The 14,258-nt window shown below is 38.0% G+C and overlaps 2 protein-coding genes across 5 annotated transcripts in view; both read right to left on the reverse strand.

Moving 5' to 3' along the window:
• LOC110039707 (leukotriene A-4 hydrolase-like) overlaps nt 1-11,928 on the reverse strand; it is a 12,822-nt gene extending 894 nt beyond the window's left edge. Inside the window, exons 1-20 of one of the 4 annotated variants that reach the window (XM_089281145.1) lie at nt 11,704-11,841; nt 11,105-11,154; nt 10,397-10,530; nt 9,454-9,574; nt 8,549-8,617; nt 8,117-8,221; nt 7,975-8,027; nt 7,310-7,382; nt 6,544-6,696; nt 5,846-5,866; nt 5,106-5,176; nt 4,290-4,375; nt 3,962-3,987; nt 3,438-3,582; nt 3,150-3,253; nt 2,321-2,397; nt 1,895-1,949; nt 1,555-1,650; nt 743-834; nt 82-186 (exon numbers count right to left, since the gene is read on the reverse strand). In XM_089281145.1, the coding sequence (XP_089137271.1) occupies nt 82-186; nt 743-834; nt 1,555-1,650; nt 1,895-1,949; nt 2,321-2,397; nt 3,150-3,253; nt 3,438-3,582; nt 3,962-3,987; nt 4,290-4,375; nt 5,106-5,176; nt 5,846-5,866; nt 6,544-6,696; nt 7,310-7,382; nt 7,975-8,027; nt 8,117-8,221; nt 8,549-8,617; nt 9,454-9,567 (1,445 nt within the window). In that variant the 5' untranslated portion in view covers nt 9,568-9,574; nt 10,397-10,530; nt 11,105-11,154; nt 11,704-11,841. Of the gene's footprint in view, nt 1-81; nt 187-742; nt 835-1,554; nt 1,651-1,894; nt 1,950-2,320; nt 2,398-3,149; nt 3,254-3,437; nt 3,583-3,961; nt 3,988-4,289; nt 4,376-5,105; nt 5,177-5,845; nt 5,867-6,543; nt 6,697-7,309; nt 7,383-7,974; nt 8,028-8,116; nt 8,222-8,548; nt 8,618-9,453; nt 9,575-10,390; nt 10,531-11,104; nt 11,155-11,703 lie in introns of all 4 variants that reach the window. The other 3 variants (XM_089281146.1, XM_020744849.2, XM_020744850.2) reach the window with 3 other exon arrangements.
• Nucleotides 11,929-12,084: 156 nt separating this feature from the next.
• Nucleotides 12,085-13,768, reverse strand: LOC110039711 (histidine N-acetyltransferase-like). The gene has a single exon (XM_020744856.2). The coding sequence runs from the start codon at nt 13,554-13,556 to the stop codon at nt 12,582-12,584; it is 975 nt and encodes a 324-aa protein (XP_020600515.1). The 5' UTR covers nt 13,557-13,768; the 3' UTR covers nt 12,085-12,581.
• Nucleotides 13,769-14,258: the final 490 nt, after the last annotated feature.

Raw genomic sequence — 14,258 nt, forward strand, 5'->3', positions numbered from 1 at the left:
TAAAGTAAGCCCTCATAAAAGCTCTGCAGAGCATAAGGTACATTCTAGCAGATTAAGTTCAAACTAATAAGGATTGCTTACTTGTACAGCGGTCTAATATACTTCATTCTTCCCTGTATGGTAATGAACGTCACTGTCTGTGGATAACGCTCCTGCCACGCGGCTCTCACAGAAAGTCGCAGCCACCTTGAACAAAAATACAATAATAAGAAACAAAGCCAAACAAGAAGTTAATGTTTTTTGAAAATCCTACAGAGCCTTTTCACTCATGTGTCCAGCAGCTATGCAGATTTATTGGAATAAAAGAAAGTGTTTACATAAGAAAAGAGTTCAACTTCCACAAGATTGGTTAAGGATACCAACATGGCCTCTGTTTCATTGTTCTGCACAGCAATATGGCTGCCGTGACGTCATGTGAGAACACTGCTCTTACTGCATGAGGCGTTGGCAAGCTGTGACATCACTTTGTCATGGTAACAAAGTCAAGAAATTTACAGATTTGGCGGGAAAATATTTTGTGCATTTTGTGGCCCAATCTTGAAATCATACCTTAAATCATTAGGAAAAATTAAAATGATCACAGCTTTTGGTGACCTTCGAAGTGTTAAGCGCCATATCTTATACCACACAACAGATTTAGTTCACTTTACACCAGCTAACACCGAGTAAAGCTGATAACAGACTGCCAAAAGTCATTTTTTTCCCACCCTACTAACTTCTGAGAGGATTTCTAATTTCTTACCTAAACTTAATCTCAGAGTTCCTCGAAGGAGTCAAATCGTAAACCTCATCCATCCTCTTAAGATGTGATATTGCTAACGGTTTGCTGTTGGTCTGTTTGAGCAGAAAACAAACAATGAGCACTGGATGACTGGCCCCAAGGGAGACAGTGAGTTTTGTTTCCCCGAGACCCTCAGCATTCCCCGAAACAAAGCCAAGGGGGACACTGAGGTCGAGGGGAAACAAAACTCTCTGTTTCCCCCAGGGCCAGTCATTAACTGTTTTGTTATACCTCCCAACTCAAAAATAGAAAAAGAAAACAAAAAACTGCAAGGAAATCGTTTACTTGACCTCGCTGGCACACGAATTTGCCGCGGTTTCAAGGAGCACGACCTGATCAAGTGTGAGTCGAAAGTTCAAGTTGTTGTTTCCCTAGGGAGTTAGTGAGTTGCGTTCGCCTTAGGGAGTTAGTAAATTTTGACCCACGACACGTGACACGTTCTCCTCCAATCGGAAAACGCATTTGAGTTGGGAGGTAAAACAAAATCCTTCATAGAAAAACAACATTCGAGAAAACTAGCGCTCATTTCGGGCAATCTCGCAAGAACACCCGAAAAGTTTCCGACACTTAGCTGTTAACCAATTAGAAGGCTGCCCAAACACTCCCGACCAAACCGAAGGTTGCTACGTCACACGAACACGTCACGTTACTTCGCAACGTTTTGGGCTCAATGAAGGAATTATCCGCGCAAAAAGCCCGCTTCTCATGTCCCCTGAAACTGTAACATTACAAACTTTTTTAACTGTGTACTAGAATCTAACGTCCAACTTCACCTGGTCCACGAGCTGAGCCAAGAATTCAACCACCTGAGCTGGCGAGAAGTCTTTGATGTCATCACGCGAAAACGAACCTAGCTCTGCCTCAGTGGCCTGGGGAAAAATAATAATCATTTAACATAGCGCCATGAATAAAATACTGCAAACACTTCTTACGATGGGAGGGGTGGCTGAGGGTGAGTTTTGATTTTATATTATTATCCATAGTTAGCAGGGAGCACATTAAAAATAGGAACGCAGGCAGGTAGTACACCATGTGAATAAGTTTGATCTTAGTTATTAAATTAAGTGTATACCATCGTATTAAACAGGGAACTTTGAATAAGGTTTTACTGACCTCCAGCCATTTGCCACAAAGGATGGTACACGGTTTAGTCAAGGTTGTGTCATACCTGACATTAAATGAGTACAAAAATGTAAGAACCAATAATTTGTACAGCAGAATGGTCACACACTAGGGTTTCATCCATGATCTAAAAAGTTAGAACCACCTTGTACAGCATAATAAACAGTACCACATGAAAGTACTGCTCAATAGCTTTCATTTGAATGGTCACACACTAGGGTTTCATCCATGATCTAAAAAGTTAGAACCACCTTGTACAGCATAATAAACAGTATTACGTGAAAGTACTGCTCAAAAGCTTTCATTTGGGTTGTCCCATTATGAGGCTTTCTAATGAACATGAGGTTTGATTCTGGGTGTAAAAGAGCTAACAGTTCAGAGTTCCAGGCCAACCCTTCTTCTATCAGAGTAACTCACCACTCTATCATTTTTACAGGAGGCAAACCTGGTTTGTGAAGCCAAGTGTTCCAATCAACCTGCTTCAACACATCTTTCTGCAAGCCAAAGATGACATTAAAAGAACTTTCTCGATACAGTTGAACCCCGCTATTTCAATCTCTCCGTGGAAACGAAAAACAGTTTGAAATAGCCGATAGTAAATGACTGAGTTGCAAATCCATGGGAAATTGTTTTGAGTTCGAAAAAATGGGGAATTCAAAATAACTTGGGTCCAACTGTACATAAGACCTCAAATAGACTGTGATGTACAATTATTTTGTCAGAGCCCCAAGATTAAAATGTGAATTCTCCTTACAGATTGTCACACATTTCTTTCATTATCTATTCTGAGAACCTGGAGATACATAACGACAAAGTAAGTAGTTGTAGATTTTCCTAATGTTCATCACCTGTCTGGTATTAAACAATTAGATTATGAGCTCAAAATGTCTATCGCGTGATAGTTGACGAGGGTGCAGCCCAGGTCAACTATCATTCATAGAAATTGAGAGCGAATAATCTAATCGTTTTAGTATAAATCTACTAGTAGTACAAAACTTTATCTAAATCCTCTTCACAGACACCTCGAAAACGCAAAGAAGCTGCCGTCATTTTGTTAACAAGCGCACATTGCTACGCTACTCACTATCTAAAACAGAATAGATACTGAGCAGCGTAACAAATCAGTGAACGCCATTCGTGATAGAACGCTGGTAGATTCATACTAAATATGAATAGATGTTTGGAGAAATTGCTAGTTAACACTTAGCAAGATAAGGATTTAGACTTTGCATGTACAGCCACGTACCTTGTCATGAAAATACTCCTCAAGGTAGTGTCTCCATTCTTTTGTTGTGACAGTTTCGTATTGGAACTTTTTCAAGTATGACTTTAAAAAGGGCTCAAACACATCTGCAATCAAAGTGAAAGAAACTACGTGTTTTAAAAAACAATATATAATTGCCTTATATCATAAGGCTTACGATGTGTACAGTGACAACATATCCATTCATTATTTTTGAGAAATTCCATCCTAGTTTATCAATCTCATGTTTATTTACTATTTTCTCTTCTGTCATTAAAACAACTTTCTCACCAGGCCCTCCTAGGATCCTCTCCAAGTAGGTTAGGAAGCAGGAGCCTTTTTCATAAGGCACACTGGAGAATACATCATCAGGGTCCGTGTCTTTCAGATCTACTACCAACTGGGTCTTTGGGCTCCCATCTGGAAACTGCTTGATCTGTAGTTAAAATTTATATTTCATGATCTTATCTTTTTAAAACTAGGTTGGTGTTAACATCGTATTGTAGGCTATACAATCATGTGGTTTTAATTGTAGAAGAAACCTCAGCTGGCACATTAGCCATGAGTAAATTCATCATAGATTTGCTATAAGTCTATGTAGAAACAGATATTAAATAAATGTGGGGTCATGATAAGTTATTTACTAGTTGACTTAATTCCCATGCAATAACAAACTGACAAACATGTAGATAATAGCATGGAAAACCTGCAGTCTACTGTCTAGTCACTGCATCTAGAATGTCAGTGGCAAATCAAACAAATCCAGAGATTGATGTATGACTAAATTAATTAAGAAAGATCTTCAAGTAACTTACTGCATCTTTCAAAGTTTTCCATCCTCCTATCACAAAATGCAAAATTATTATTTCGAGGTGTTAATGGTTGTGTATGTCTTAATACAGTCTGTTTAACAAACACTATCAATCCAAAGAGTGAAAAAATTGAAAAATAAACAGTAAAAAATTGGACTGTATGTCAAATAATTATGAGATAAATTAATGTTAATGTCATTCATTTCAAAAAATATAAAAAAGATCAACTGAGTCTCATGTAGCTTTCCAAGGTTTTCACTATTTGCCCTCTTTGATGCACAACAGACTGGTCAAACTTATAATAATTGTCATTTAGCCAGTTTTGACTTACCTATGTAAGCAAAATCAACCATTTTTGCACCCTTTCTTCTTCCCAGAATTTTACGTTCAAGGAAGACTGTAAACCCTTCATTCAACCTACAATAAAGTACCCACAATTTCCAGTCAAAGTACGTTTGTAATAAATAATTGGACACACAGTCACATTTATTAGTTCTCAATGACAACCTCATATTTTAGTCTAATTAGAGTTAACTGATGCAATATGCAATTTTCAGTCAGGAGCATGAATACCAGACAATCGATATAATAAACAGTGGTGTAATTCAAACCTAAACTTGATCAGTAACTATTACTAATAATTGTTTATTCCATTAATCCCTGTGGTCAGAATAAATTAATAAAAGTTCTTTACAGTGTCCATACATTTCTTACAGCACCAGTCTAGAGTCAGAACTGCGACAACTTTCAATAAAACAGTCTTTCTCAAAGGCGACCATTTGGTAAATTCTCATGACCTGATTGATGAAGTATAGAAGTACCTTGTACATATTATGTATATGCATCAACTTATTGACATTAAAAGGAGACACATGATTTTGATCATGAATTATTGGGCTTAACAGGTTGTAACATAATTGAAGATCTGAATGAAAATAAAAACTCTCTGATAAAAAGTATTTATTTATAAATTAATATATTTCAAATTTTTAATGAAAAATTAACGATACAACATGATGTTCAGCGTCATCTTGTCACCATTATTAAATGGCGACAAGATGACATCAAAGCATCCTGTTATTAGCATTTCTTTATCATTTAAAATGTTTTTCTATATTGATCTTCTATATTTATTATAACAACATACCAAAAATGTTCCCAGGTTCTGTTTGTGATAAGATTTCCAGTCCAGCTGTGTGAGATCTCATGGGCTACAACCTGAAATATTAATGACACAGTAAGTCAAACCTTGGAAACCCTTGAAACAATGTTCAACAACGTTTTAGTATTTCAAAACTAGCCTGTGGGTTCCTCAAGGCATGTCCTCAAGAACTTTAAAAACAAAATAATTCCAATTGCAGTTAACATGCCTTTTTTAGCTTACTACGATCATAGACAAAAGTCTTGGGACAAATTTTCACTTTTGGCGCTTTTGCGTACACGCCAGGCACGAATACAACTTCACCTGCCTAACCTCGCCCCCCACCCCCCATACAATGTTGAAAACTACTACGTGCAATTTCAACTGATTTTCAACATTGTGTTGGGTGGGGAGGGGGGACAGCAACCCATTTATAAAGGATATAGCAGCGTTTTCTTCATACTTCAGTTCTAAAACACAGATAATCTGTTACATTACATAAGTGTCCCAAGGACTTTTGTCCACAATTGTAGTTTACATACAAGTATATAGTGTGGTAAGTTGATTTGATCAAGAAGTGAAGTGGTCCAATTTTTTATGTCTACAGTTACTCTCTGAAAGTGCATCTCTATAAGCACATTATAATTTTATTAATATTAATATTATTAATAATATAAATAGAATCATATGATCCTCTTTAAGAAGAGATTGTTCATTGTACATGTACACAGAGTGCCATTACTTACATCAGTCAAAGGCCTACCACCCTGCAACAAAATAAATTTATATTAATGATTAATAATCATTTACAATAGTATAAAATAAAAATAATAATAAAAAAGTGGCCACTTGAGGGATTTAAGAGGACTATTGCCAACAGAGAAACCATGGAAAACTCTGCTATATGTCTTTGATATACTAAGTTCAAAATAAAGGGACAATAATGGCACTTGGTCCTCTTACAAGTATTTAAATTTTTTTTTAGAAACAATATAAGGCAAATGAATATAATGTATTATAAGTAATATTTGACAGAAATGTAGCTAAGAGCTTACGCTACTGGCTAATTCACTGGAGAGCTTATCACTGGCAGAAATTTCCCTAGAAAGCAAAACTTATAGGGCCATTCTGAATGTGCACATGCCAGAAAAGTTGGCTGACCATGTTAATAAGCCCGGTCAGTTTTCTCAAGTCCAGATTTACTACTAACTGTGCATCCCCACGGTTTCATTAATGTTTTCAGCAGAAGGGCAACTGGTTTTCACAGGTGGACAAAACTATTTGAACTGAACATCTAAAACATAAGAAAACCTAATCCTCTGGATGGTCAAACCAGGCAGGCAAAATCATCCTCACAACCTTTCAATTTGGCCCATGCCCAGCACTTAATGAAACCCCTGCAACCCTCTTTAACCAACAAAACATTACAATGTTGGCCACTGACCCCCTCTCCAACTAACAGTGTGGGTGTCACAAATGTAAGACAAGGATTTTCCATTCCACCATATGGAAAAGAAGGAGGGAGAATCAGCAAGTCGTATGTCCCCCAGACATAACTGAAAGTCAGCTCCTCTGCAACAGCAAGCTGGGACTCAACCTGTCAAATGGAGTAAAATTTAACAGGTCTAGATCTGTAGACTATATACAATTATATATAATTGATCAACATCTAATCAAACAATCAATTATTTTGGAAAATAACTGTGTTTATTTGCTGCTTTACTAAAAAGTAATTTAAAAAAATGTGTAAAGCATTAGTGAGAATACATAACTTTTAATTAATTTGCAAGCACTTCAAACATGAACACAAATAAAAGAATTAAAGTTGCATCTATACCAAGTCTGACTCTCCCAGATACAGACCTAATCTCGTGGTCTCCCATACATGTACAGGTTAATGGTGAGATCTCCCAGACAAGCGTAAAAATACAATTTTCAGACATATTTTGGCCATTTTTTTTTCAGGGGGGGGGGGGGGATTTTATGATATTTGATGCATTTTTGTGGTTGAATTGCAGGACTCAAATTTGAAAAACTTTTTTTTTAGGGTCAAAAAGGTAAAACTGGCCATCTCCCACATTTTGATTTTTTTTTTTTTTTGGCATCTTGAAGTTTGTGTTATGAGTAAATCATTAATCTCCAAACTTTGTGAAAGAGAAAGCAGATGCTGATCACTTCTGGGGATAAAGTGTGGTAACTGAGTATCTCACCTCTGCAAATTCCCAAGCACTTATCTCAAGCATTTCCTTCTCCGTCCACACCCTGGACCGTGGTCCAACCTCCCTGAGAATTGAAAAGTAACAGTCTGGTAAATTCCACATGTTTTATATGGTTAAAATTTAAATGCAAAATTTATTACTTGCTGACTAGTAAGTTACTTCAGAGGGCCAATATAAATTAACATGCAACCAATGTATGGCTCTTGTACCAGAGTCCAATATTTTCCAAGTATTAGACCAGGAACCAACCTTGGAAAGTTCCTGTACAGCTTCCTTCCAAGTACTCACTGTCAATTGATTTCTGACAGTGATGGTGAAATATCGAGGCATAGCAACTAGGTAAGCACCATTCCAAATGATCCTGCATGGCCAATCTTGCAGGTTTTCTTGAAGTTTGAATCGTAGTTTACTTCTCAACGAGAAAAATTCTAACTAGCCTTACTTGGTTTGCTGACACGTTAGCAGCCCAGGTTTCATTAACATTTTCAGGAGGAAGGCAACCAGTTTCCACAGGTGGGTAAACCTTTTTGAACTGAACATTCCTCTGGAAGGTGAAACCAGGCAGGCAAAATTCCCCTCACTATCGGTCAATTTGCCTGGTGCCCAGCCCTTAATGGAACCTGTGCGCTATTAGCATTAGTAACAATATTACTTACTGGCTCACAAGTGCCCCAACAACAAGGGCGATGAGATAACTTGGAATAACCACCTGCGGAAAAAGTTAAACAGATACTGCCAGTGAGTTTCTTAATATTTAGTTTTACATTACTTATGAAAATAATCATGGTTGTAAAGTACCTTCTGCGTGAACATGTAGATCTTTTTCTTAGGATTTTTGGAATCAAAGCTGCTCCCTGTTCCCACAGCACTCATCAGAGCAACAAGATCTTTCGGAACAGTCACCTGGTAGAAACAGGAAGAATATGTCTAACTTAACTTGTTAAACTAAATGAAAATTCATGACCTCCAAAAGGCCATATTTATATTCTGGATACTGGACTAGAACTTATAAACTTGCAACGGAGACTAATGTGGGGATTCTTTTCATATACTAACAACATTAAGCTCTTTCTTTTAATTGATCCAAGGTTTTTAAACTTCACTGAAGGTTCATTCCTCTTGTTTATATTATAAGCAAATTTCATTGTGAATGTTAAGATTAACTACTGTGCGTAGCAACTGGTAAGTTTATACACTCTAGAGGAAGTAAATAATATTAGATGATCAAACCTCTGCTTGGTAAGGTGTTTTCACAGAAGGTGTGTCTTGGCATGGTATGAGACTTCGAGCATGAATGGCCTGGAAGGAAATACAAATTATCTAAATAATATAATTTAAGAAATAAATCAGTGGTAACCTGTAAGAGCTTTTTCCTGCATAACCATAATTATTATAGTTAATAATTAATCAGTATTAATTATTAGTGAAAACTGTTAGTAATTAATTGTGGCATTTAATGGTACATGAATAAAATATTCCTTACTGTAGATGAGTTTCTTTTACAAAATTATTTCCTCGTAGAGATCACATTTACCCACAAGGTATACTGTTTTTGTTCCCTAAACAAGATACGACAGTGTAAGGCCCAGTATTCTAATTGATAATTAGATTATGAACTGGAGATTTCTATGAGGTGAGAGCTGATGAGGCTGAAGGCCAAATCAACTATCACCTCAGCGAATAATCTAATTGTTTTCATAGTAGAATTCTAACTGAACTTAATGCATATAATGATTTCCAACTATTTTTCTATGCATTATTGAACTTCACGCTTTAACAAAATCGCACATATTGAATTGTCCTTGGTAAAATTGCAGCTCTTTATGCATGCCCACCCGGGTTTTAAATAATTTAAGGTTTTTAAAGTCACGAAACTGTTAATTTCCTTCTTTTAAGTCTTCTCAGCAATTTAATTATCTATTTACATCTAAACTTTCTTCCAAAACTTCGGAAAAAACAATAAGAATGTACATGTAGCATTTCATAGATGACTGACAGTTACTGCACCCTAATGGCTGATAGTATACGAGTAGCTCAGCCAATCAGATTGCAGCATTTGTATTAGTATACTTAAGTAGAATTCTACTAAACAACATTAGTGAAAGCTGCTTTTTAATTTAAAGAATTTGACTTACTTGGCACTGGGTGAAGAAATACGGATGATTTTTCCCGGCAGTCTGCTCAGGAGTTAGCCACTGAGCAGCTGAGGCAGTATTAGAAGTCTGGTAACTAATCTTAATGTGCAGCATAGAACCACTGATGAAGGGAAAAAATATGAAAAGACTACTAGGTTAGCAATGGGATAATGTTTTACTTTAATTACTTAAATCAGTATTTAGGAAGAAATTCTCACTGGATGGGTTAAGCTTTGGTACTTGCTAAAGATTTTAATTGGGTGTTTGTTCATTTACCTCCAAGCTACATTGTACCCAAGGTCTGTCAGTGACTACAAGTAGACTGCCTGGCAGAGAGTCCAGTTTCCACTAAACTGTCAAAACAATTTACTGTACAGTCAAAACTCCGGTTGTGACCACCTCTTCTCGGTGAAAAAATCAAATCACTATAATTATTTGGAACCTCTTGTAAGCAAAGCGACCACCTCTCAATCTCGTTAGTGATCATGACCACTATTAGAGCTAAAAGTCTGAAATTTTCTATTGTTTTTAACCTCTTGCAAGTGACTATTTGACAGATAATAGGGCAGAAATTGGATGATAAGGTGTTGTAACATTGTAGCATTACTGTATAGTTCAAGAGACAGAAATTTATCTATAGATGCAAAGTACCAGATTTTTTTTCTCAAAATGAACTTTTCACCTGAATACATGTAAGTCTCTGCAGTTACCTTATGCTAACGAGGCAAAATTTTGACCCAATATGATCTAAGTCCCTGTAAGTGACCACCTCCCCTAAGCGACCAGACCAAGGATTGACATTTTGGGTGGTTGTTTACGGGAGGTTCGACTGTATTTAAAAATACTTGTCTTAAGAACAGTCTTCACCACTAGCTAAATCCACGTCAACATAGTCTCTTAAACAACAGCTGATTTTGTTGACACTGACATCACTAACATTTACTTTTTCAATCCATGAGGTAGTTCAATGTTAAGTGGTTTTCCAAATGCCTTGTGTTCTTCACCCAAGCTGTGTTTAAGGGCCTCTCCTGCCTCATTTGTCACACAGTCGATTGTCAGATCTCGAGTATCCAGCACCTGATTAGAGTTATTAATAACATTTCATCTTTCTGACTAAAAAAATTACTTCATTGTGATTGGCTGAGAGCAGCCAATTTATTGTGAATGTTAAAGTTGCACAGCACTTGAAATTACATAATTATACAGGAGCATTCACAATTCTCTCAGTCATATAATACAAGTGTTAGAGTAATTGTATGAAAGCTTGAGCACCAGGGAGCCCAAAAGTGCGACCACTTTGAATTAATTCAAATTCTTTCACGCATGACTATCCAATCAGTTACGTGATGGCTTTTTGTAGCCGATTTAGTGCACATAGTGACTACAGGTCAAAATTTATAGCAAGCTATACAAAAGCGACGGATATTTAATTTGTGCTAGTCACTTCCGCCTTAGCATCTGGTCTTCTCCTCGTAATTACCCTGACCCCACTGGTTAGCCTACATCACAGGCTTAAATTTACCCACAGTAGGTTGCGTCTGGGACGCAGGCCACCATTGGCAAGATCACTCAATATTCACACCAAAAGAGAATAAAAACAACAGATATACAATAATGGCGATATCAGAATGCTGAATGTACTTGAATTCACCTTAGATTTCTGCAGGCCCACGCCATAACCCCATAAGCAAGTTTGGATGACTATAAAGTTCAGAAATTATCATTAGAGGTGTTTGTAGAATTTAGAGCCACTTTGGGCAACCTCGCTGATGTGTTTATGCAGCACTTTGAAGAAGGTGAATGCAGTTCTTGTTAAATCAATCAATCAATCAATCAATCTTGAAATCAATAAAAAAAATAAATATTAAATAAACCACTCAATTTTTGTATCATGAATCAAAGTATTTAGCACTATATACCACCAAGACATGCCGCCTCCACACGGCGTTTTCAGTGAGATGCGAATACGCTTAACACGAGTGGCCCTGTTTATGTGCAACGTAAGTGGGGGGCGGGGAGGTAGGTTGAAGACCGGGTGTGATCGACTAATCCCTCGGGGATTTTCCGTAATGATCAGTTTATACCCCGTTACCCAGCACAGTACAAGTGTAAGTTGCTTACTGTACGTTTCACGACAGCGTAGGTGTCTTCGTGTAACTTTAAAAGCGTGAACTCCTTCAAACTTATTTACTATAAGCGCACACAAAAGGAAAGAAGTCGAAGCCCACAAGTGAAGTTTTCGAACCTTACCAACGTTTTGACGCCATTTTCTTTCACCTCGAAGTCCAGCTCAGCGCGACAATCGAGGATCTGTTTCTCAAACAACACGTTCACGAACCAACTAATATGCGTACACGTACACTGGGATGGGTCGGAAAATGAACACGGATCAGCCATTTCCTAACAAACCCTGAGGAGGACAACTTTCGAATTGCGCTGTTTGTGCCGCGGCGCCCGATAAATTTTTCGTCGATCCCAGTCTTCCTCGTCATGCTAGGCCTGCGCGTGACGATCGCACGTCGCGCGTGGCTATGGCGATCGTTGAACGTGACGGTTCTGACGGTCCCTCCCGTGACAACGTGAATGTGTTACTTCCGTGATGGTTTCGGTCAACAACAGCAACAACGACAATACACTGATATTTTTATTATTCAACTCTACTGCCTCTAGTTGCAAAGTGTTCTACTAAATGCTGAATTGTTTTATTAGTATCTCGGCTTTGTCATGACTTCTATATAACTTTGAAATTATTTTCATACATTTGCGAAAGAAGTGCTATTTTCGGTCACACCTCACTCGTGCACGAATACTTTCCGATTCTTCTTGACCAATCAGAAAAAAAAAATACAAGCTTGTGAATGAGCGAGAAGATAATTTGTAGCGGAGCAAGATTTCAAAAGTTATAGGTAGAAAAGGTTCACGATTTTTCTACGCCACCTGCCTAGGGCAGAAAAGAGGTACATATCAAAAAATTAAAAATAAAATATTACTGACTTATGTTAAGTTGAAGAACTACTTGAATTTCCATGACTACAATCAAGGAAAATTACACAAAAACGTCAATCTTTCATTTTGATATCAGTCCACTGATCTCCTGGCCTGGACGTTTGGAAACGGGGACCTGCAGATTACTCCAGTGATTCCTCGTGAACATATTCCTGCTTCATGTTAAGAGGATCGCAGGGTTTGAAGCCCAAGATACCCTCCAGTAGTTTCCTACCATAGGAAACCAATCGGCTGTCGGATAGGAAGTGTATAACAATAACTGACTTAACTGTGTTCTTCGCGTCGGCCAGAGCCTCGCTTGCACATTTCACCTGCCCCAGTAGATGCACTTGAAATAGGATATAACTCTTAGTGTAAATGTAGCATTCCCAGTGTAGCGATTTGCTTCGCGCCGATATTCTTCCATGACTGTAGGACTTAAATGGTTCAGATTCGTCTTCGTTGCTATCCACCAAAGGCATGTCCCCATCTTTCAGCATTGCGCTCTTGTTGGCAAAGGAAGCTTCCAATACTTGGCCGTCCATGGTGAAAATCTCATTCGGAAAGAGCTTCCCAGCAATCGATAATATCTCGTCAGCGAATTCTTCCTTGGTGCAAGGTCTGACCTCCAGTGCTAGGCTGTTCGCGACTTCGTTTAGTCTTTCTTTGTCGAAATTCTCCAGGTCGAGATGGTAGGCAATCATATCTTGCTTGAAAAGCATTTGATCAGCAAAAAGCTCTTGGCGGCTTGCGTAGAATTTTTTCGGTGCATAAAACAGCTCTCGGGCAACATTCGGATAATTTTTACGAATGAAATTTCGGCTCGCCTCGACCATCTTGATTTGAAGCCCTTGGCGTCGGAATTGGGGATGGATTTTTTCAACATCACAAGCAGAGCTTCGTCCGTCGTTCACAATGGCGAAGGTTCGCAGTCCAACGATACGGCCATCAATTTGGGCGACGAAAACAGCTCGTTTTGGTTCCGTGAGCCAGCCGTTGAATCTACTGGGAATACAATCGTGATCTTCATCACCTTTGTCTTCATAAGTAGCGCGGGAAAGTTCCACAACTGCATCGTAGTCGCCCATAGAAGCAGGACGAATTTCTATTTCTTCCATTTTTTGGCGGCAGAAAACTTCCTGAACAAGAAAAGCTTCGATGAAAGCCAAGATGTCACCAGTTGCTAGCAGTTTTGAACTTTCAATGATTTTGTTAGAAATTCGAGATAATAGTTGATTGTGAAGCACAATAGAGGTTCCTCCAATTGGCTACTTATCACTTAAACGCTAATTAGTTGTTTCACAAATACAATATAAACAAGCTGCAACTCGCAACATTTGTCTGTTTACAAGTTTTAAAACCCAGTTTAAAGAAAAACCAATTGAATGGTTTCTAGTGCTTAACAAGAGAAGTGCAAACGGCGTAATGTAAACAAAACTTTCAAACAACATCTGAAAATTCTCGTTCGAAACTCCATTTCTCCAGTTTCTTCCTGTGCTGTGTTGGTACGCCTTGTTGAGCAATCAAACTGTGATGCATTATGTGAAGGCCTTTGTTTCTGCCTCACACGACGGGATGACGTTTCAAAGGGTCGTTTTAAAAGAAATTAATACAGATTTATACAATTTTAATAATCTCGCCCGGCTTTCGTTTGCATAAATGCAATTATACGGCGTTTTCGCGCCTTTGTTGCAATACTTCTTGTGCCTGCTTCGGATTACGCAAGCATGTTTGGACAAAAAATACATAACGCACCACTGTACAAATAATGATGTTTATCGACTTGCCCCTGGGAAGATAGTCATCTTGGGATAAGTCTC

This window comes from Orbicella faveolata, unplaced genomic scaffold (assembly GCF_042242905.1).
Source record: "Orbicella faveolata isolate gen_17 unplaced genomic scaffold, um_ofav_v1 contig_48, whole genome shotgun sequence".
Taxonomy (NCBI): Eukaryota; Metazoa; Cnidaria; class Anthozoa; order Scleractinia; family Merulinidae; genus Orbicella; species Orbicella faveolata.

Bases quoted from the DNA above. Each gene is read 5' to 3' on its own strand.
- LOC110039711 (XM_020744856.2), bottom strand. From the start codon at position 13,556: ATGGAAGAAATAGAAATTCGTCCTGCTTCTATGGGCGACTACGATGCA.